The 21035-nt window shown below is 64.2% G+C and overlaps 2 protein-coding genes across 4 annotated transcripts; one reads left to right on the plus strand and one right to left on the minus strand.

Moving 5' to 3' along the window:
- Nucleotides 1–116: 116 nt before the first annotated feature.
- LENG1 (leukocyte receptor cluster member 1) lies at nt 117–3559 on the plus strand. The gene is made up of 4 exons (XM_059665802.1): nt 117–438; nt 1649–1828; nt 2396–2655; nt 3268–3559. Exons 1-4 carry the CDS (start codon nt 307–309, stop codon nt 3479–3481), a joined length of 786 nt encoding a protein of 261 aa, XP_059521785.1. The 5' UTR covers nt 117–306; the 3' UTR covers nt 3482–3559.
- On the minus strand, nt 3517–18875 carry CNOT3 (CCR4-NOT transcription complex subunit 3). 3 transcript variants are annotated; one of them, XM_059665798.1, is made up of 18 exons: nt 18620–18875; nt 14445–14522; nt 14283–14350; nt 13952–14026; nt 13723–13812; nt 13506–13634; nt 13322–13417; nt 11280–11502; nt 11054–11187; nt 10651–10707; nt 9076–9442; nt 8823–8946; nt 7852–8050; nt 6330–6429; nt 6043–6241; nt 5636–5768; nt 4916–5041; nt 3517–3879 (listed from the first exon to the last, which is right to left on the minus strand). In XM_059665798.1, the coding sequence occupies exons 2-18, from the start codon at nt 14467–14469 to the stop codon at nt 3781–3783; spliced, it is 2244 nt and encodes a 747-aa protein (XP_059521781.1). In that variant the 5' UTR covers nt 14470–14522; nt 18620–18875; the 3' UTR covers nt 3517–3780. The 3 variants fall into 3 exon arrangements, with proteins under 3 accessions (XP_059521781.1, XP_059521782.1, XP_059521783.1); XM_059665799.1 differs by having other exon boundaries at nt 11280–11499; nt 18620–18874; XM_059665800.1 differs by lacking the exons at nt 13506–13634; nt 13723–13812; nt 13952–14026; ... (1 more) ...; nt 14445–14522; nt 18620–18875 and having other exon boundaries at nt 11280–11551.
- Nucleotides 18876–21035: the final 2160 nt, after the last annotated feature.

Here is a 21035-nt window from a genome sequence, read left to right on the forward strand (position 1 = left end):
GCGGAAGCAGGGCAAGGCTTCCGCGGCACAAGCCAATCACATGTATTGGGCCTGACGGGCGTGCCAGCCAGTCAGAGGCCGCGTCCGTTTAGCGTCAAAAGTGGAGACACTGTGATTGGCTCAGGGCGTTGACGCGCGGCGGTCGCTAGGCGACAGCACGCGTGATTCGAGGCGTTGGGAGGCGGGGGCGTGTCAGGGAATCCAGGACCAATCCGTGGCTGGGGCAGGTATGCTAGGGCGGGGCATCCTCTCGCCAATCGGAAGTGCTAGGAGGCGGGCCTGCCAGTCTGTGGACGTCACGGCGCCATGAACATCTTGCCCAAGAAGAGCTGGCACGTCCGGAACAAGGACAATGTCGCCCGCGTGCGGCGCGATGAGGCCCAGGCCCGGGAGGAGGAGAAAGAGCGCGAACGGAGGGTGCTGCTCGCTCAGCAAGAGGTAGGCTACGAAAGCGGCCGGGCGGGCCCCTGGGCCAGCGCGCAGGCGCGGTAGGGGCCGGAAGTGGAGGCGGCGCGCAGGCGCAGTGCGTCCCGCGCGGAATTAGACGCCAGCGCGTTGGGAACCGGGGAACCTTCCTCGGTCTCGTTTCCTCGGCTCTTGTTCGCGAGGCCGGAACGCTGCCGGGCACAGAGCAGGAGCGTATGAATCTAGGAACCCCGGAGCAGTTCCGGGAAGCTCGGGCCACTCTTTAGTTTGCTTGTAGTGTGTTTATTGAGCGCCTACTGGATGCCCTCCCGCGCAGAGCGCTCCACTCGCGGCATCCCTGCAGCTCGGGTGGTGGTCGGAGGGGCGCTGCCATCAGCCCCCCGGAGCAGAGGGGAGCGGACGCCGCGCCGGAGTGACGGGCGCGAGCCAAGGCCTCTCCGTGGGGAGCCTTCGCACTGCCCGCCCACCCCCCACCCCCACACGGGAGACGCGCTCCCTGTGTAGCTCCTTCACCTGTCCGGTGCACACCTGGTGGTCCTCAGCGCTGGCTGGGAGGTAGCCTGGGCTTTTTAAATTCACGTGTCAGTAGAGATTGGAAACCGACTGGGAGCCGGCCAGGTAGCTCAGTTGGTTACAGCGTTGTCCCCCATACGCCAATGTTGTGGGTGCGATCCCCAACCAGGGCGCATACACGTAACCACCAGTGAATGCTTAGGTGAGTGGGACAGCACATCGATGTATCCCGCCCTGGCTGGTTTGCTCAGTGGATAGAGCGTCGGGCTGCAGACTGAAGGGTCCCGGGTTCGATTCCAGTCAAGCGGGCTCAATCCCCAGTGTGGTGCCTGGAGGAGGCAGCCAATCAATGATGTTTCTCTCCCTCTCTAAAATAAAAAATATATTTTAAAAATCAATGTATCTCTCGCCCTTTCTGTGTTAAAAATATTAAAAATTCGACTTGGGCAGTGACTTGGAGCCCTGCCTGGAACTCAGATCGCCTGTCCTGATGTTTGGCCGCCTCCATGGTTATCTGTTGTCACTGAGACTGGAAACCCTCTGGCATGTGGTTGAAAGGCATCTTACAAACCAGCCGGCGCCTCATTTCCCCCCCTCCTCCCCAGGCTGGGAAGGTGCCTCTCCGGGGCCCCCAGCACAATTCTCTGTGGCAGCACCACACTCAGGGTTCCTCGACTGAATGTTCTGCCCATAACTTTCTCCCCCCCAGGCCCGCACAGAATTCCTGCGGAAGAAAGCCAGGCATCGGAACTCGCTACCAGAGCTCGAAGCAGCAGATGCAGGGGCCCCGAGTTCTGGCCCTGTGGACCTGTTTCGGGAGCTGCTGGAGGAGGGGAAAGGGGTGACCGGAAGCAACGAAGAGTATGAGGAAGAAAAGCGACAGGAGAAAGTAAGCCGGCCTCAGGCATGGAGCTGGGGGGAGGGGCTCTCTGCCCTCAGGTGCCGAGGACAGTTGGGGACCAAGTGAGCTAATGGACTCAGAGCAGACTGAAGGGGGCGCAGGGAGCTCTGGTCGTAGCCCTCCAGGCCGAGGAGGCTTGGGCGTGGAAGCTGGTCACTCCCCCCACCCCACCCCACCCTACCCCAGGCCTGAGGCTGCAGGCACAGACCCCTTAGGCACAGACCCGACCGGGACGGGAGCTGAGCTTTGTAAAATGAATCAGATCCTGTCCTCCCCTGCCTCAGCCTCTTCTCTGCCTGGCTTGCTTGTTCAGATTTGTCCTCCAAGTGCCTCCCCCTCCCCGTGTGTTCTGTTAGAGCCGCCACGGCGCCAGTGCAGGACCCCACCTGTGTTGGTCCCGTGTCTCCAGCACGGAGCAGAGCTGGCTCATGACAGACCCTCAACACTTGGCTGAACGACAGGTTCCGCCCTCCCGGCCATGGGTGTCGGCGTTCACACCCAGGGCTCCCTGCAGGGAGACACACCTGACCATCTTCCGGCTTCCTGTCGCCCCAGGAGAAGCAGGAGAAAGCGCTGGGCATCCTGACGTACCTGGGCCAGAGCGCGGCCGAAGCCCAGACCCAGCCCCCTTGGTACCAGCTGCCCCCGGAGCGAGGGGCGCCCCCACCCGGCCCAGGACCAGATGTGAAGGTCAAGAACCGCCTGGACCCTCTGCTGGAGATGCAGAAACATTTGGGGAAGAAGAGAAGGCACAGCGGTGACCACGGCGGACGCAGCAGAAAGGAAGCGGGGCCTGAGAAACAGCGGCCCAAAGAGTGAGGAGGGAGCCCGCGTGGGCGCCGGGGGCTCTGGGACAGGCTGGCTGGGCAGAGGTGGTTCTCAGCGACTCTGGGGGCTCGGCAAGGTCCAGGCTGTTTTCACAGCCACACCAGTTAGCTTCTCAGTGTGCAGTGGCTCCCAGGGGCTGCACGAGTGACATGGGAGGGTCCACTGCGCTGATGGCCGGTGGGACACACGCTTGTTTTCACTCCCAATGTTAACATTATCTACAGCCCAGGGACACAGGAGCTCTGTGAACCGCAGGGTTAGCGCAGAAGCAGGCCTGTTGCTAGGATGGCGGACCCGAGCACAGGAGGGAAACGGAGGCTGAGGCCCGGGTGTGTGCAGTGTCACCCAGCTGATGAGCAGCAGCCGCTCCTGATCTGAAGGGGCACCTCATTGTTGAGACTGGGGAGGACAGAGGCCCACAAGAGGGCGGCACAGGTCCTGGCTTCTGGTGGGAGGTCTGTTTCCTGGTCCCAGAGGCTCCAGGAGCCAAGGCCAGGAGCACGTCAGATGCGGGGGGGGAATGAGGGGGGCTGGCAGCTGCTCCCTCTTGGGGGAAGCTGGGGCCACTCAGCTTTCTAACCTGATTCTCCTTCCCCCAGATCCCCATCCCTGGACCAGCTTCGAGCTGAACGCCTTCGGCGGGAAGCCACTGAGAGGGCGCGGGCAGAGGCCCTGCTGGCCCGGGTTCGAGGGGGGTCACAACAGGAGGAGCCGCCAGAAGAGACAGACGATCGGCGGAGGCGGTACAACTCCCAGTTCAACCCCCAGCTGGCCCGGCGCCCCCGCTGGCAGGACCCCCCTCTGGCTCACTGACTCCTGAGGGGTACAGGAGAGGCTGCCGCCAGCCGTCATATAAAACTATTTATTCATAAATATTTTCCAAAATGAAAATAGGTTTACCAAAAAATGTCCCTCAACTCGAGAGGGGAGGAGGGGGCAGCCCTCGCCCCCAGGCCCCCAGGGTGGGGCTGAGAGGAAGAGAAAACCTCCCGGCCCCTCCTTGCTTCCTGGGGGAGGGGGCTGCCCCATGGCCTGGGGCCTCCCCATCTTCCAGGGCAGAGCCCTCGGGGCAGGGGGTCAGCATGCTGGGGTGGGGTGGGGGCGGGCCGGTGTCACTGGAGGTCCCGGTCCTCCAGGTAGCGGTACTCGAAGGTGAAGCCTTCCTTCTTGCGCTGGCCCCACTTCTCGTAGTCGAAGTAGATGTAGGTGCCCTGGCCGGGGAGAAGGCAGTCAGTGAGCAGACGAGAGGTGCTTGGGGGCGGGGCCGAGCTGACAAAGGGGACTGTTCTCAGGGCTGTGGAGGTGCCAGGCCCTGACCCTGCGCCCTCCGGCATGGCATGCTCTCCTCGGGCAGGAAGGGTTACCACGCCCACTTTAGGGGAAGCAGAGGGAGGCGCAGAGGTCACGCGCCAGAGCAGGGCCTTGGCCCCGCACTTTGCAAAGTCCTGCTTCTCAGGAGGCCGTGGCGTCCTAGCACTGCATCTCCACCCCCCGAGGCCAGCACCCCGGCCGGATGGACAGGCTGTGTGCGCACTGACGGTCACTGGTGCCTGGTGGGCGGGTCTTTCTGGAGGAGTGATGCCTGGAAATACACTAACTTGGCAGGTACTTTGGACCCAACCAGGAGGGGACAGGTCTGGAGGTCAGAGGCCTGTGGGAATGGGGCTGGGCTCTGAGCGGCTGAAATGCTTCAAAGAACCTGCAGGAACCGAGGGGAGCGGGCTGTCCTCTGAGGACATGACCATCAGGCACCAAGTGAAGCACGCTGGGACAAGTGCAGCGCACCCAGGACCCTCCGTGGCAGGCACCCGTCATGTACACACAACTAACTCATTCAATCCTCACCACTGCGTAAGGGGGGCCCGTCACCCCATTTTTACAGAAAACAGGAATGGCACAGGTTTCACTGCCTTGCCAGGGCCCCGGCTGGAGGCGGGTCACACCCAGGTTGAGTCCCCTGAGCGTTGTGTAAGGAGGCCCGCCATCACTGGAACTGGAGAAGGCCATTCAGACAGTAACAGCTTCCCCATCTGCACTTGCTGAGTGAGCGCTAGGCACAGGCAGGGAGGAGGCGGCAAGGCCCTGGGCAGCGTGGCCGTGGGGGGCGGACAGGCACAGGCTGTGTGGCTGGGGGAGGCTCCCCGAGGAGGGGGCGTTTAGGGCAGGACCTAGGGTGACTAGGAGTCGCTCAGTGTGAATGACAGACGAGCTGAGCTGGCTGCAGGGTGGCGAGGGGCGGGGCCTCACCTGCTCGAACTCGTCCGTGATGGTCTTGGGCTCCTCGTGCCTCTGGAACCACATCATGTACTTGGTGTGGAACCGCCACGACTGCTTCTTCAGGGCCTTGGCTGCCAGGTACTGCGCCTTAGTGCCCTGGGGGAGGAAGGGTGCAGCGGGGGTCAGGGGACCCCCAGATGGGAGGGGCAAGGGGGAGGGGCCGGGCATCAGGGCTGACCCCGGGCCCCGCCACAGACCAAGATGGGCTGGACCCTCCAGCAGGAGCGGGCGGGGCCCAGAACATACCAGTGCTGGCCAGAAGGAAAAGGAGACAGGAGGTGGGAGTGCTTCCAGAGAAGCTTGGAGAAGGAAGAAAGACTAACGCATGAGGAGTGCTCGGAGGGGCGGCCTAGGCTTCCCAGGCGGATGAGGGCGGAGGCTACGCGGGACGCCCGGGGGTCACAGAAAGGCTGTCCGCAGGGACAGCAAGCAGCCCGCAGGGACAGCTAAACAGACAGGCACTGGGGGTGGGCAACCTAGCCCTCCGCCTCAGCCATTCTGACCCCCCTGTGCTAAAGTGGGGACCAGGACGGGTTTGGTTTGGGGGGGCCCAGGACTGGGGGAATGGGGAGGGGTGCGGTCCCGGTGGCCGCAGTGGGGCACCCACCTCACCCCTCCAGCCCGAGGGGGGACAGCGGCGGTGGCGGCGAAGCCGGGGGGCCCGAGGCTGCCCCGGGGGCCCTGCTGTACCTCCAGATAGTAGAAGATGAAGAAGAGCGTCTCCGTGGACAGGCGCTGGTAGAATTCCACGGTGTCCGAGTGCGGGGGTGGCATCTGGTGGTGGTAGGGGGGCGTCGGGCAGGGGTTCCGGGGGAGGTACTGTCTGTGGGGGACCGGTGTGTTAGTGCCAGTGCCTGCCACCCCTGCTGTATCGGGGTGGCAGAAGGCCCCCACCCCGCTCTCACCTCTCTCTCCCGCCCCACCGCCCGGGGATCAATGGGAGCGTCTGTCGCCTGATCGCCCAGCCTGAACTCATCCCCACCTACCGTGGAGCCCACGTCAGGTGCCCAGCAAGCTTTACTGGTCTCAGGACTGGGGACCAGTTCCCCACCCCAGCCGCCTCCCTAGATTTGGGTCCCCTCCTCGCAGCCCCTCACCTGATCCGCTCAGAGTCTGAGGGGTGGGGCATGTGGTGCCAGGCGGCCTCTTCCATGGCCTGCTGGTAGAGCTGCTCCTTGGTGAGGGGCACAGGCCCCAGGGGGCACACCCCCAGGGACAGCGGGATGTTCACCTCTGAAAGCTGCAGAGGCGGCTGGGCCGAGGCCGGAGGAGCTGCCGTGCTGCTCAGGATGATGTCTGTGGGGAGGGCAGGGCCAGGCCCTTGGGTGAGGCTGGGTGGGCGCCCTTCCTCGCTGGGCTGCCCCCACAGCACCGGGACCCTCACCTCGCTCAGTCAGGTGCAGCGTTGGCACGGGGTCCTCGATGGCGGAGCTGAGAGCTGCCCTTTCTGCCATGGACTTCAGGGAGCTCAGGGGCTCGGGGGCCTGGGGAGGGAACGGGTGCCTCAGGTCCTAGGCAGAGGGCTGGTGTGGGGACTCATCTGCTCGGGGGAGGGTGGCACAGCCAGAGCCTTTAGTGTGCGACAGTGTTCGCTGCGGCCCTAACGGGGGGACTGGCCAGGGAAGCAGCCCCAGCAGAACCGGGCATGCGCTGATGCTGCAGACACTGCAGGACGGGGCACGCAGAGAAGAAACCACCTGCCATGCACACGTGCGACACGCCTCCTTCAACGCGGGGAGCACCTCCTCCTGCCTGCATCTCCCTCCGCGCCCCAGCCCGGCCGTCCTTGCCGCCCAGACCTTCACAGCTCCTCCGTCCTGTTCTCCCCGGGCCCCGGGTCCTCTCCAAGGCCCCACCACTCACCCCAGCAGTCCCTCCCTGTGGGGCCTCCCAGCTGAGGGCCTGCTCCAGGAACACGGACACGTGAACTTCCTGCCCTTGCACCTCTCGGTGGGAGTGCTGGCTCTGGGCCAAGCTCCCAGGAGCCTGACGAAGTTCCCAGCCTTCCAGCCAATGTCACCCGTGGTGACTGCCGAGTCGGGTGGAGGGGGAATAGCGCGCAACGCAGGCTTGGACCCGGGCAGTGGGCATCACGCTGCCCATGGAGCCGGGTCTAACCCGCAGTGTCCTGCTGATGGCGATCAGGACCCCTGCCCTCAATGGCAGCACCCCACCAAGTCAGGCAGCCGGCCTGCACCCCCTCCTGCAGAGAGGACACCCCTTTCCTCCTCTCTCTGCTGAACTCCCCCCCACCCCAGCCTTCTAACGACCACTCCGACATGAGCCTGCGTAGAACTCAGAGACACCCACTTCTCTTCCTCCGTCAGCATTTCCTGCCACTGTGACCCCACCTGCCCCATCCGGTCCCCGCTTAGTCACACCCCCAAGAGGCCTTGCAGGGCCGTCGCCACAGGTGAGACCACAGGGGCCAAGCGCACTCCCACCCGGCAGGGGCTCTGTCCGCACGGAAGGCGGTACTGGGTGCATTCACACACAGATGCCCAGAGCAGACGTCAGCAGGCGTTTCCTTAACTTAGGTGACTTCCTCAAGGGAGCAGGAGGGCCGTGAGCTGGACAGTGTTTGTGTGAATAAAGTACAATGTGTCTTAGGAGGAGAAATGGAGACAGAACTGGAGGGAGCGAGGATGGTGGGCACCCGGAGAGCAGGCAGCAGGCGAGTGAGCACCACCAGGCGCAGGGCAAGGCCGGGGGAGCAGTGGGGGAGACCCCGAGATGGTGAGGGTGCAGGAGGAAGGAAAAGACCAGAGAGAAAGCAGTGACGGCGTGAGGAGTGGAGCCAGGGGTGGCAGTGGAGGCCTAGGGTGGGGGTGGTGGGTGGGGGGCGGGGTTGCAGCGAAGGTCTGGGCAAAGCTGGCAGGGGCAAGACACACAGGCTTTGCACCCACCTTGATCTCCGGGGCGGCGCTGAACTGCGGGGGTCCGTTGAGCAGGGCGCCAGCTGCCTTGGCATCACTGAAGCTGGGTGTCGGGGAGCTGGGAGGGTTCACAGGAAGTGGCACGAGGAGGCTGGGTCCCCCAGCGTTGTTCCCTGAGCCTGGGGCTACGCCCCCAGCGCCTGCTGGGGCAGCTGCACTGGATTCCTTCCTGGAGAGAAGACAGAAGAGGGGGATCATGGGAGTGTCCCCACGGTGAGACGGACAGGAAGGGTGACGAGGGAGAGAGAACAGGGAGGAGGCCAGCAGCAGCAGAGGGACCGCGAGGGGTGGGCTGAGGGACGGAGGGAAGGGCTCTCTGGGAGAAGAGCTGCCAGGTGGGACGACTCGGCGCTCCCAGGCCGTGCAGCCGACATCCACTAGGAAACAGGGCGGCCTCTGAACGGTCCACGGAGCAGGGTGTGAGTGGGTGTTCCAGCCACAAGATGTGCCTCAGGCAGACACCCCCTTGGGAGCCCCCCGGAGAGGAGGGGTGAGTGGGAACAGGCTCCCCGAGGTCCCACCCAGGGGGGAAGCTCTCGTGGGGCGCTGTCCTGGGCATCGGGGACCAGGGGAAGGTGGCTGGGGACGGGGAGGAGGACTTTGGGGGGGGTCTTTCACTTTGGGGAGCAGACAGAGCCCTCCATGGAGTCGGGTGACGGTGGGGCAGGAACAGAAAAGGGGGGCTGAGGCCAAACCAGAGCTCCTCCGGGAAAGAGGAAGTCAGAGTGCCCAAGGGGGTGTGGGCTGAGAACCCCGTCAGTGAGGAACACTTTACGTCACAAAGGGCGAAGCTGGGGGACCCGTGCCCCGTGTCCCAGACCAAAAGAGGTGGGACACGGCTCGTGGGGGTGCCAACGGGCAGGGCAAGGCCTGTGTCTGCACCACGGGCAACAGTGGGTACCCCGTGCCTGTCCCCAACCCCGACGGAGGCCGACACTCACGAGGTGCTGGAGGGTGGGTTGTGGGGGCCAGATGGGGGGCCCAGAGCCTGGCTGCTGGCATTGCTGCCCCCACTGCTGCTGAGAGCCACCTCCGCCGGGCTGTCCGCTACGACGGAGCTGTAACCTGGGGGAAGGAAGAGGGGATGAACGAGGCCACCGGCAGCTACCCCAGCACCCCCTGCTCCCCAGCAGCCCCTCCTCCCCAGCACCCACCACTCCCCAGCAGCCCCTGCTCCCCAGCAGCCCCACTCACTGGTGGCACCGTTCTGCTTGCTGGCACCTCCACTTCCACTGCTGTTACTGCTGCCGCTGCCTCCACCTCCCCCGCCAGGCTGGACGCTGGGGGGCCGGGGCTGGGCAGCACTGGGCCCACTGGGGGCTGGTGGGGCCACAGCCTGGGCGTAGGGGGCGGGGGTGCCCGAGTTGTGGCTAGGAGCGGGGCTGGCCTTGGGGCCCAGGGCACTTGGAGGTGCTGCCGGGGCGGGGGCCCCGTTGTTGCCAGGGGTGGTGCTCAGAGCTGAGGTGGCGGGCGGGGGGCCGGCCGGGTAGCTGGGCGGCACGGCGGGGGACTGAGAGTGCTGGCTGCTGTGGACCGGCTTGGAGCCGTTTTTGGCTGGAGACTGCGGGTGGGAGAGAGAGGAGGGTCAGGACCCGCGGGCCGGCAGGGATGCCATACTGAGCCTCCGGCACCCCTTCCCGGGGGCTGGGCGGCCTCACTGAATGGCTTCCACAGCCACCTTCGTGCTTCAAACACCGATGCCTTCCTAGCCCACCCAGCGCCCCACCCAGCACCCCGCCCTGTCCCCACAACGTCCCCCAGAGGGATGTGACACACTCAAGAGAAACCCGCTGTCCGTGACACGGCCAAGTGCAAACACCTCAGGCCTCACATGAGGCGAGATGGAACCAGCCCGAGCCCAAGAGAAGGAAAGAGCTGCACTGGACAGTGACCGCCCATCACGTAGCGGGCTAAGCACCTCGTGGGGCGTATGAGCACCGCCCAGGAAGCAGGCTGGTGGCGCGCCCATGGCGTTCCGAGGCCAAGCTGCTGGCAAAGACTTGCTCTTGGCCATCTGGGCCTGCCATCCTGATGCCCCGGCCCCTTGTGCTCACCACACACCCAGCGGGACACGAGCTGACTCCTTCCTGGCACCTCACAGCCTCACCCCTGCCTGCCTCAGGGCCCGGACGGCCCTCCCGTGGCCCACGGGGAGCTAGGGCCCGGGGCCTGCTCCGCTCCCACCGGGAGACACCACCCAAGCAGCGTCTCCCAATGTGTGCTGCCCGGGAGGCGCTGATTCGCAGGGTCACCAGGGGAGAAAGGAACCCTGAGTGCTTCCCCCCTGGGATACCCAGCAGACCTGGCACAGCGCAGCCAAGACCCAGAACCTCCCAGAGAAAGGGCCTGTCTGACGCTGACCTGGCCGGTCTCGGGCTGGTCGGGCTGCACAGGGTCCCTCTGGGCTCTCGGCCCGGCCACCCTCGGCCCTGCGCTCACAGCTGGCCCCGCACACCTGGCGGGCTCACCGCGCGGCACTTTGGGTTTCACTGACGATGCCTGTTACCTGCCACTACCTGGCCCAGGAGCGTCACCCTTCCCCACTGGGCAAGCTCGTCTCCCTCCACCCAGGGCCGATATGCCCTCCAGAGCAGCTTCTGACCTCCCTGCCAGGGAGGCGCCCGGGCCACGCCTGGACCACAGCCCCTGCCTGCCTGCCCCTGGCCCCTCAGGGCAGCCTGTCCCAGAGCCCGCACTGCGGCCATCCTCAGGCTTCAGTGCACCTTTGGGAACCAAAGAAGTAGCAAGCGACATGCCCCTCAGACCCACCTGGCTGACTTCACTGTCCGTGGAGCGTCCCCTCTTCTTGTCATCTTCAGAGTTTTCCTGAGGTGAGGGAGGCACAGTCAGAAACGCGTCATCTCTGAACCCCCAGGACCTGTAACCAGCTGACCCCTCGGGCCTCAGAGCATTCAAGTCCCTGTGCCCCTATCTCACTGGGGATTCTCACTGGGAACCGAGGCCCTGCTCCCAGGTCATCTCCCGGAAACAGCACCACCCGCCAGCCTCCTTGGGGCTGCAGGTCCGACCTCTGCCCAGCCTTCCACCTCCACACCCAGCACCCCGTGTGGCCGTCCATCTCCTCAGCTCTCTGGGGCCCTGGGACCCAGACCCTGGATGCGGAGGTCCTCGCTTCCTCGATACCCCCGTGCTGGGCCCCCCCAGGCCTCACCGTGGTGCAGTTGGCCGGGCTGGGCGGGATGGGCGAGCTGGAGGTGGTGGAGGTGGGCGTGCTGCTCGACTGGTTGAAGATCTCGTCCTCCATGTGACTGTGGCTGGGGGGGGAGGTGGCGACCAGCGCCTGTGCTGTGGGGCAGGGGAGGGGCGTGCTGAGCTGGCTGGGGCGCCCCCTGCCCGGCCCCACCGCCCTGTGCACGCAGGTCACCCCTGGGCCTCACGAATGTCCTCGAGGTCCAGGTCGTCGTAGAGGAACTCATTCTCCTCGAAGTCGGGGTCCTGAGAGGAGTCGACGTAGTACTCCACGTCGTCCTTGATCTTGCGGATGGCGTCCACCAGGATGGAGTCGTTGTCCAGCATGCGCAGGATGGTCTCCAGCATGCGCACGTGGTAGCGGTGCTTCTCGATGTGCCGCTTCAGGCCCTCGATCCGGTCCTGCTTCTGCTGGTGAGCCCAGGGCCAGCTCAGGGGCTGCGGGCGCCGCCCAGCCCTCCTGCCCCACAGAACCCGTCCTCAGTCCCACTCGGGCCCCCCCTGCGCGGGCAGTGTGGAGCCTCCCGCCCTGCCCCCCGGGATCCCACGGCTCCCCAGACGTCCCTGCAGACCTGGCGAGGACTCGGAGACCCTGTGCCTCCCACAGCCTGGTCCCGCATGTGCCTCTGACTACCTGGACCTCTCACCTCTGCTGAGGCCCCCGCATCCTGTCCGGCTCCCACAGTAATAACGACGACCCCACTCGAGGGAGCTTGCGGTTTACAATCACAGCCCTTGTCACGCCATGCCCCACACTAGCTGTGCCCGCTGAGGAGCCCAGGATCTGAAGCCTGGCTCCCAGGCACTCCAGGGACCTCCTCCCGAGGCCCCCATTCCCTTTGGGGTTTGACACCTTAATCCCAAGTCTAACCCCTCTCTGAACGGACCTGTTACATGACCACGGCCACTTACAGGGACACGTTCTGAGAGTGTCGTCAGGCACCGACGGAGACCTGAAGGTCCGGCCTGCCCACCCCAGGCTGCCGGGCACAGCCTGTCCACCCCGTTCTGGGCTGAGCGGTGTAGCAACTGTAACGCCACGTAAGTATTCGTGTATCTAAACATCCCCACACAGGAAAGGCACGGCAAGAACACAGCGCCAAGCATCACGTGTGCAGGAGCCCGTGCGTGTGCACGCATTGGAGTAGCGGGGGGAGAGCCGTGGTGAGAGTGAGTAGAGGGAGGAAGAGAAGGGGAGAAGGGAAGGGGAGAGAAAGGGAGAACAGAAATCAAGAGACCCAGGAAGGTAAAGCTAGAGATGAGAACAAAGGGAAGGGGCTTGGGAGGGGGAGGGGTGATGGGGACAGAGCCGGAGGGGAGCAGTACTGCTTGGGGGGGCGAGGGGGTGAGACAGAGAGAGAGAGAGAGAGAGAGAGAGAGAGAGAGAGAGAGAGAAAGACAGACCCGGGAACCAAGGGAAGTGAGTGTGTGCACACGAGTGTGTGATTGCGGTGCGGGCGGGGGGCAGGCTCCCGGTGCCCCTCCGCCCCAGCCCACTCCTCGCACAGGGAGGGAACAGCACGCTGAGCCTCCTCCTCCACTTAAACCACCGCTCAGGCAGCAACTTCAACATCGTAGTTGGGTCCAGCCTTTCCTTTCAACATCACACGTCAGCCTTTTGCTTACAATGTTATCAGCTCATGGGCCACCCGCACCCAGACCCTCGCTGCCCGGAACATTACTCAGCACGTGGCTCTGGCCCCCTCCGAGCCCGGTCCCCAGAGCCCTCGGCTCTCACCGTGTCTGCACCTCCCTCTGGCAGGCCATCCCCGCGCCAGCTCCCTGAGGACAGGTCTGTTCCCTGTGCTTCCCATGCCGACAGCAGGGGTCTGCACCCTGCGAACTCACAACCTGCTTCCTGGGCTCTGGAACCCGAGGCCCGAGCCTCTGGGCGTCCCAGACCTCACTGCTCCTCGGCCGCATGTACTGTCCCTCCTGCCTCGCCTGCCTGTACCCACTGTCCCCCCCTGAGGACCCAGGGCTGCAGCTGCTGGACCTCCCACCCCGGTCCGATGGGTCTCACGCTGTGCAACCTAGGCAGAACTCTTCCCCTCCCCCCACTGCTCCTCCTCCTCCTCCTCCTCCTCCTCGCCCGCCCCTGTTCACCCAGAAGGCACTGGGCCTGCCTCACCTCCTCCCTGCGTCAGCCCGGTCAGCTAGGCCCTGACCCCACCCGAGCCCCCGTCCCACCAGCCAGCCCACGCCCCCTCCGGGTGCCGGCCCCACTCACATCCTTGTCGCCCTTCTTCTTGCGCGTCTGCACCGACAGCGACTCCACTTCGCTCTCAAACTGGTCCACCTGCATGTTTAGGGTGTCGATCGTGTTCTGGGGGAGGAGCAAAGGCGGGGTCAGCCAGCGTCCCCTGCGATGCCTGGGGCAGGGCCCCGAGGTCACCTCTTCTCGCCGGACTCACCGTGAGCCACTGGCCGACCTCCTCCTTCTCCTTCTGGGCGGGGTCCACCTTCTGCGCCAGGCCCAGGCCCTCCTTGCTGTAGGCTTTGGTCTTGGTCTCTCGCTCCACGACTTTGAACCGCTCCATTTGCTGTGGAGAGCGCAGTTGGCAGCCTGTCCCCTTCCCTTCTCTCAGGACCTCGGGGCCCTCCCGCCTGAGGCCAGGCTCTGGCTCCTACCGTCTCAATGAGCTTGCGGTTCTCTATGAGCTGCCTCTTGTCCTTGATCTCGTTGGACGCTACCCATGTCTTGATCTGGTCCCTCAGCCGCTGAAGGGAAAAGCAAGACAGTCAGACTCCTCGGCACCCGGGCACCGAGGCCCCAGCCCTCCTCTTCCTGGGACCCAGCAGTCCACTCTCCCGTCCTGCCACCCTCAGGACACAGGCGTCCCGGCCCCCAGCCCCTCACTTGAAGCTTCTTAATCTCCTTCTTTAGGTCAGCCTCATACTTTTCTTTCTGGTTCGCGTTGGCTGCATTGTGGAGCTGGGGGAGGAGAGAACGCACGCCGTCAGTGTGGGACTCGCGGCCCCAGTGCCCACGCCAGTCTGTGCCGGGACTCTGAGGACACCCCCCAGGATGGGCTGCCCTAGTGCCCACGTGTCTCTATGTGCCCGGGACTCTGAGGACACCCCCCAACCCATCTCAGAGCTGCTTCCCTCAGCATCCCCTCCCCAGACACCCTGCACCTCCTCCTGGCTCTGCTCGCTGGAGACCCAGGTTCGTAGGCCCAGACCGGTACCTTCTGCCAGATGTCTTCAAACTGCTCGACGCCCTCGGACACCTTCTTGAGGCAGCGGTCAATCTCACCTGCGGAAGGAAGGAAGGAGGGCAGGCAGTGAGCGCCTGCCGGGCAGCAGGCACCCAGGAGGAGCTCCGAGGGCACGAGGCCGCCACCCAGTACCTTGGAGTTTGCGCTTGTCCGCCATCTTCCCTGCCCTATAGGCGCACTCTCTTCATACTCTCGTGGAGACAGACGCTGCTGGGAGAGAGGGGGAAGGAACACACATTTACTCTCTGGTGGGCGCAAACCCAGACAGGAAAGAGGCTGGGAAGAGGGGCTCAGGGGACGGGAAAGGGAGGAGGAATCTACTATCGACGACAAGGACCTGGCCCAGTTCTCCATGCTGCCTCACCTGCCCAGCACAGGCCTGAACTTTGCTGAAATGAGGAAACAGATACACTTTTGTGTACGTGTGACCCAGGAAGTGGAAAATTCCTAGAGTGCGGGGCACCTTGCCCCAGATGACAGTCCAACGCCTTTATCAGAGCAGAAAAGAGCCAGCGCACAGCTGCCTGCGGGACGAAGGTGAGACCTGGAGGCCTCACTTCCCACCGAGGGGTCGGGCACGCAGGGGACTCGCCCCTAACACCTGAGAGGCACCCTCAGCCACGTCGGGAGGCACAGAACAGCTGCGCCCCCCAGAGAAGGGCCGGCACTGGGTGTGTGTGAGCTGTAAGGGACAGAGGGGGCGTGGGGGGCAGACACGCCGTAACCGGGCAGCACTAACCCCCCCACACCGACAGGGCTGGGTCCCAAGTAGAAAACGTCTATCCCAGAGCGAATGCTGAAACCAAAGGAGACAACACGCCCACCCCCAGGGGCGACAGCCAGAAGGGCTGGGTCTGGGGCAGGCAGCGACCCAAGAGGCCGGGAGGAGGGCTCTGCGGGAGACGAAGGGTGAAAGGGGACCTTTGCCGAGAGGAGCTATCTGCACGCAGGAGGGAGTTACATATCAGAGCATCGGAAATGGAGACTCGGAAACACACACCGCCAGGGCAAGCACCCAGGACTCAGAGGGGCACCTGCACCCTGAAGAACTCGCAGGCACCCCAGGGGGGCTGAGGCCCTCAGGGGTCCCAGGAGCTTTGCCTGGAGGAGGAAGCTACACCTTAGGGCCCGACATCAAGACCAGGGGAGAGCGGGGCCTGGCAGCGAGGGTTACACACGAGGACTCCCGACACCAGGCTGCCCCCCGAGAGGCGGCCTCTACTGAAAGGCCCAGCTCCCCGGGCTCCGAGATGGGGGACGAGGAAGAGGGGGCCCTATGCCGACGACCGAGCCTCAACCCGCGCAGTCCCCGCCCACAGGAGCGTCTCAGCACCGTCCTGCGGCTGCGGGACACTCAGCACTCGACTCGCAATGTGGCCGGAACATGTCCCTCCTAAGTCCACAGTCAGCACTACCTCCCACGTGGGCAGTAGCTGCGGGGGGACAGGGTGCCAGAGAGCAGGCCCTGCACCGGGCGGGGGCCCATAGAGACGGGCAGGTCCCTAACCTCAGGGAGGCCCCCACAGGGACCCCTCCGCGTGGGGGTAGTGGGTGTGGCACCTGAGGCTTGGAGGGCGAACATTCCTCTGCAACAGGCCCAGCCAGAGAACCTGCCACTCTCAGCCCAGGGCCAGCTGACCGGCCAAGGGGGGCCGAGCCCGGCCGCCCAGCGCCAGGACGGGAAGCAGCCAGAGCCCAGGAGAGGGCTGCCCAGAGGGAACTCAACCAAGAAGCACACGGGGCCCAGACCCCAACATGAAGCTGAGGGGCCCAGAAAAGCCTCTTGCTGCCCAGGGTGGGATGAGGACAGGACGTCACACGAGAGTGCGTGCTCCCTGCCTCTCCCAGGACGCAGACACAAGGTGCTGCATGCCTCCTCCGTGAGGGAGGACGCTCCACCCCTCTGAGGGTCGGAATGCCTGGCAGGGAGGAGCTGACCCCCTAGAGCAGCGGTTCTCAACCTTCCTGATGCCGCGACCCTTTCATACAGCTCCTCATGTTGTGGGGACCCCCAGCCATAAAATTATTTTCGTTGCTACTTCATCACTGTAATGTTGCTACTGTTATGAGTCGTCATGTAAATATCTGCTATGCAGGATGTATTTTCATTGTTACAAACTGAACATAATGAAAACATAGTGATTCATCACAAAAACAATACGAAATTATAGATGTGTTTTCCAATGGTCTTAGGCGACCCCTGTGAAAGGGTCATTCAACCGCCAAAGGGGTCGCGACCCACAGGTTGCGAACCGCTGCTCTAGAGGGTACGGACTATAGGGACTGCAGCCGCGAGTCCTGAAGGAGTTGGGAGCCCGGCGCCAGGGGAACCAGAGCCCGAGCCCGGGGAGGTTTCAGGCAGAACCTCCAAGGGACACAGCCGAGACCCGGACAGGACACGTGTGACCCGGGCGGCAGCTCCTCCAGAGGAGGGCCAGCACCTGTGCCCTGGAGACCGGGCACCACAGCGGGCGGGGGCCTCGGCCACAGAGGAACACCCCACATCGAGGTCCCCAGCGAAGGACAAACAGAGAGGAAGCCGGCCAAGGAGAGCCCCACCGCTCCGGGAATCTCCCCAGACCCCCCTAGGAGCTGACCCCCTAGAGCAGTGGTTCTCAACCTCCCTAATGCCGCGACCCTTTCATACAGTTCCTCATGTTGTGGGGACCCCCAACCATAACATTATTTTCGTTGCTACCTCATCGCTGTAACTTTGCTACTGGTATGGACCGTCGTGTAAATATCTGATATGCAGGGTGTATTTTCATTGTTCGGGACCCACAGGTTGAGAACCGCTGGTCCAGAGGAAGGCTCATCCCGCGATTCAGGAGCCAGCGCTGAGGGTGGGCGAGTGGGCAGCTCTCCACCCGGGAGCCAACGCTCAGGAGATGAAAGCCCCCGACTAAGGGAGCCCCCCGACTTCCCTGGGGGTGGGGAGAGCTGTCACGCAAAGGCCCCAGGAAGAGCAGGGCTGAGTCCAGGGGAGGGACACCAAGCCGCCCCGGGGACGAGGACCAGGACGCTCAGGCCACTGCGAGGTGATGCTGGGAGGCGATCCTGGACGCTAGGGCCCACCTGGGCGAGGGGACACCACAGGACTCTAGTCCAGAGGAAGTGACAACACACAGGGGTCGCTCCCCCATCCCAGGCTCCTTCCCCCCCACAGCGAGGAGCCTGAGCCATCAGCGCCGGGCAGACGCACTAGCCCTGCGCCCCTGTCCCTGCCTTTGGGGGGGGGGGGGGTGGCCTTCAGCAGGGACAGAGGGGCCACCACCCAGGCAAGGGGACCGCCCCCACATGGCCCCCTGCCCCGGGGAGAAAGCACAGCCCCCCCCCCCCAACATCGCACAGCACAGGAACCTCATTCCCTGAGGTGCCAGCAGGGTGGGTGGGGGTGAACCCCGGCTCTCGGACGGGGGACACCGAAGGGCTCTTTGGAGCTGGGAAGCTTACACGTCCACAGGATGGGGGGGGGGACCCCTGCCTCCCGGAAAGGCTACACCCCAATGGAAGGACGGATGCGAACGGGGCGGCGAGGGCCGGGGAGGAAGGCCCAGAGGTGACAGCCCCCGACCCGGCCGGGGGGCAGGCACCAGGCTCAGGGGAGGGGCGCCCGCCCCGCGCACACCGGGCGGCGGTGAGCAGCGCGGAGCAAGTGGCAGCCGACGGGTGTCAGCGAGTCGGGACCAGCTGGTCCCCGAGACCAGCACCATCCCCGCCCGAGGGGAGTGGCGGCAGGAGGACCCCACACCCGGGGCCGGTTCTCCGGCTCCCCGGTTCGGACTCGGGGCTCCCCCGGCGCCGGGAGCACGAAGCGCGAACTGGCGGGGGCTCCGGCGGCGGCGTCCCGCGTGCAGGGGGCTCCCCCGCACCCCGTCTCCGAGTGGCGGGAGCCCGGCCGCCGTGCCTGCCCGGAAGGGGGTCCGGCACCGGCACCGGCACCGGCACCGGCACCGGCACCGGAGGAGACCCCACGCCCGCAGCCGCGCGGACGCGGAGGGGCGGCACCTCGCCCGGGCTCACTCCCCGCACCCCGCGGGGCAGACGCGGACGCCACGCGCGGCCCGGGTCGCGGGCGGACTCCGGGTGACGCGGAGGGGGGAGCGGCGGAAGGAGGGGCGCGCTCGGCTGGGAGGGCGGACGCCGGACGGGGGGCCGCGCCGCGCCGGGACCCCGGGCGCCGAGCGGGGGCGGCCATGTCGAGACAGGAGGCGGTGTGGCAGGGGCGGGGGCGGCGGGGAAGGCGGTCGACGGCGCCGGGGGGAGGAGGGGAAGGGGTCCGGCCCAGTCGAGCCTGACGCTCTCACCACAGGAGCTGGCGCCGCCGCTGAGGAGCGTATCGCGATAGGCGAGGGAGGCGAGCGCCCGCCGCCTTTTTCTCGCGCCCCGGGCCCGGGCGCTATCGCGATAACGGCGCGGAGCGGAAGTGGGGTGGGGGAAAGTGGGCCCGGGGTTGTTCTGACGACGGGGTCGGGGCTCAAGGGAGGCCGCGGTGTCTGCCGATGGCTCCGCGGAAGCTGACGGGCCCGGTCCAAGATGGCGGCGGCGGCGGAGGCCTCCCCTCCGCTCTTCTCGTCTCTGGCGCCGGCCCGCCCCCAAGCCCCGAATAGAGCCCTACCATTGCTCCTGCTGCACGTCGCTCCTGCCGCTCGGGCGCGTGCGATTGGCTTTTGGCAGGGATGCGTTCGGCCCCCTGCCATCGATTGGACAATTGCTTCAAGGCGCGGCGTTCGATTGGCCTCCCGCGCAGGCTACTAGGATTGGCTCAGGTTTTGTTCCCCGTCCCTCCTCCTCCTCCCGCCTCAAGGCACAACACGCCAGCGCGAGGGCCCGCGCGTCAATCAAGAGGCTGGTGTCGTGCTGATTGGACACACCCGCCCCCCTTTCCTAAACCAATTGGCAGGGGGGAGGAGCTAGGCTGATCAGGGGAGGGAAGTCTTCCGTCAAGTTTAGAGCCATTTTTAATTGGTTGGGAGGGAATATTCCATGCCGAAGCCATTGGTTGGTCCTGGAAGTGGGTAGGGAAAGTGGAGGAAGGCATGCTTAGTGGGAGTTAAAGACCGAGCACCTAATGGGTTACAGACAGGTGCCTTCAAAGCTGAAGTCACCTGCCAATCAAAACATCCCCTAGGCCAAGGGGGAGGAGCTGAGCGAGAGGGCCCACCCCTTTTCCCTCGTTGGCCCTGACTGTTATCACTCATGCCAGTCTGTCCAATAGTGTAGCGAGGGGGCGGTACGTGCTCCTGCAGCGTGTGAAACAGGGCGTAGCAGCCCGACCTGGGGACTGGGGCGCATCCCTCTCTACCCCCAGCGTCCAGGCTGTCGCTCCGCAGCACGGTCCGTCTCCGGGTGCCTGTGCTGGGCACGAGACAGCGCCCCAAGTCACTGGCACCACGCGAAGCTGCATTCGTGGGGAAGCGCCGCGGAGGCACGGAGTTTTGTCCTGCCTCTGAGGGCTACGTGGCTGTTCCTCTCCTGTGCATCTCCGTTTCCTCGGTGCAGAAGGTGCAGGTGACATTAGGTTTACCCTCCCACGGTTGCCACCTGATGCCTGTTGCTCCTTAATATCTCAGCTCTGTGCTCTACTCTTGGGAGGAAAACTTCCCTGACATCCCACACCACGGGCTCAGGTGAGAGCCCTGTTGGTTCGTTCGGATGGACGCTTGCACGTCTGACGTCGTTTTCGTCATTACTCAACTCTCTCCTTATGGATTTTGCATCCCAGGAGGCACTGAGTTAACGCTTTGCTAAGCGGATGAATGAATGCAAGGAATGACTGTGGTTAAGACTTGCTAACAGCGGTTCTCAATCTGTGGGTCGCGACCCCTTTGGCGGTCGGACGACCCTTTCACAGGGATTGCCTAAGACCATCCTGCATATCAGATATTTATGAAGATTCATAACAGTGGCAGCATTACAGTTATGAAGTAGCAACGAAAATAATTGTATGGTTGGGTCACAACATGAGGAACTGTATTTAAAGGGCCAGAAGGTTGAGAACCACTGCTTGCTAAGCACCGGTGTTTCCATGAGCCTCCAGAATCACACCCATCAAGATGGGAAGCCAGAGCTGCCCATTATCTCCAGGTGGAGGAAAGTCAGATCAAAGCAGTGGGAACTGATGGTGACAAGGGAGATAAGAATGCTTCTGAAAATGCAAGGTTGCCCTGGCCAATGTTGCTCAATGGTTAGAGTGTCGTCCCATGCCCCGAGGGTCACAGGTTTGACTCCGGGGCAGGGCACACACCCAGGTTTCGAATTCAATCCCAGGTTGGGACGCATGTGTGAGGCAACTGATCGGTCTCTCACATCAATGTTTCTCGCTCCCTTCCTCTCTGTCTAAATTCAATGAACAACATATCCTCAGATGAGGATTAACAAGAAAAAAGCAATGTTCTTAGGGCCACACAGCCTCAGAGATTTGTACTTTTACAGACTTGCCAGGTGATCCCTGTGCTCACTGGAGTTTGAGTTTTGCTGTGGGGCTTTGCTATTCAAAGTGCCCCCTGCACGGGACTTCCCAGGAATCGCTTGGGGGGGGTGGGCATGGTTAAAATGCGATCCTGATCCAGGTCCCAGGTTCTGCTTTTCTAACAAGTTCCCAGGTGAATGGAGTGTCCACAGTCCCCACATCGAAGAGCAAAGACCCAGAGGACTGGTTCTCAAACGTGGCTGCACCTAGAATCACCTGGTGGCTTTTGAAAAAACCTAGTCAGCCTCACT

The sequence above is a fragment of the Myotis daubentonii genome, chromosome 15, assembly GCF_963259705.1.
Source record: "Myotis daubentonii chromosome 15, mMyoDau2.1, whole genome shotgun sequence".
Classification (NCBI taxonomy): domain Eukaryota; kingdom Metazoa; phylum Chordata; class Mammalia; order Chiroptera; family Vespertilionidae; genus Myotis; species Myotis daubentonii.

Excerpts from the sequence above, each read along its gene's own strand:
- LENG1 (XM_059665802.1), top strand. The coding sequence starts at position 307 with ATGAACATCTTGCCCAAGAAGAGCTGGCACGTCCGGAACAAGGACAAT. Across the intron at positions 1,829-2,395 it reads AAGAAAAGCGACAGGAGAAA|GAGAAGCAGGAGAAAGCGCT; the intron begins GTAAGCCGGCCT and ends CTGTCGCCCCAG. Across the intron at positions 2,656-3,267 it reads GAGAAACAGCGGCCCAAAGA|ATCCCCATCCCTGGACCAGC; the intron begins GTGAGGAGGGAG and ends TCCTTCCCCCAG.
- CNOT3 (XM_059665798.1), bottom strand. The coding sequence starts at position 14,469 with ATGGCGGACAAGCGCAAACTCCAAG. Across the intron at positions 11,503-13,321 it reads AGAAGAAGGGCGACAAGGAT|CAGAAGCAGGACCGGATCGA; the intron begins GTGAGTGGGGCC and ends TGGGCTCACCAG. Across the intron at positions 10,708-11,053 it reads GCCCGGCCAACTGCACCACG|GAAAACTCTGAAGATGACAA; the intron begins GTGAGGCCTGGG and ends CCCTCACCTCAG.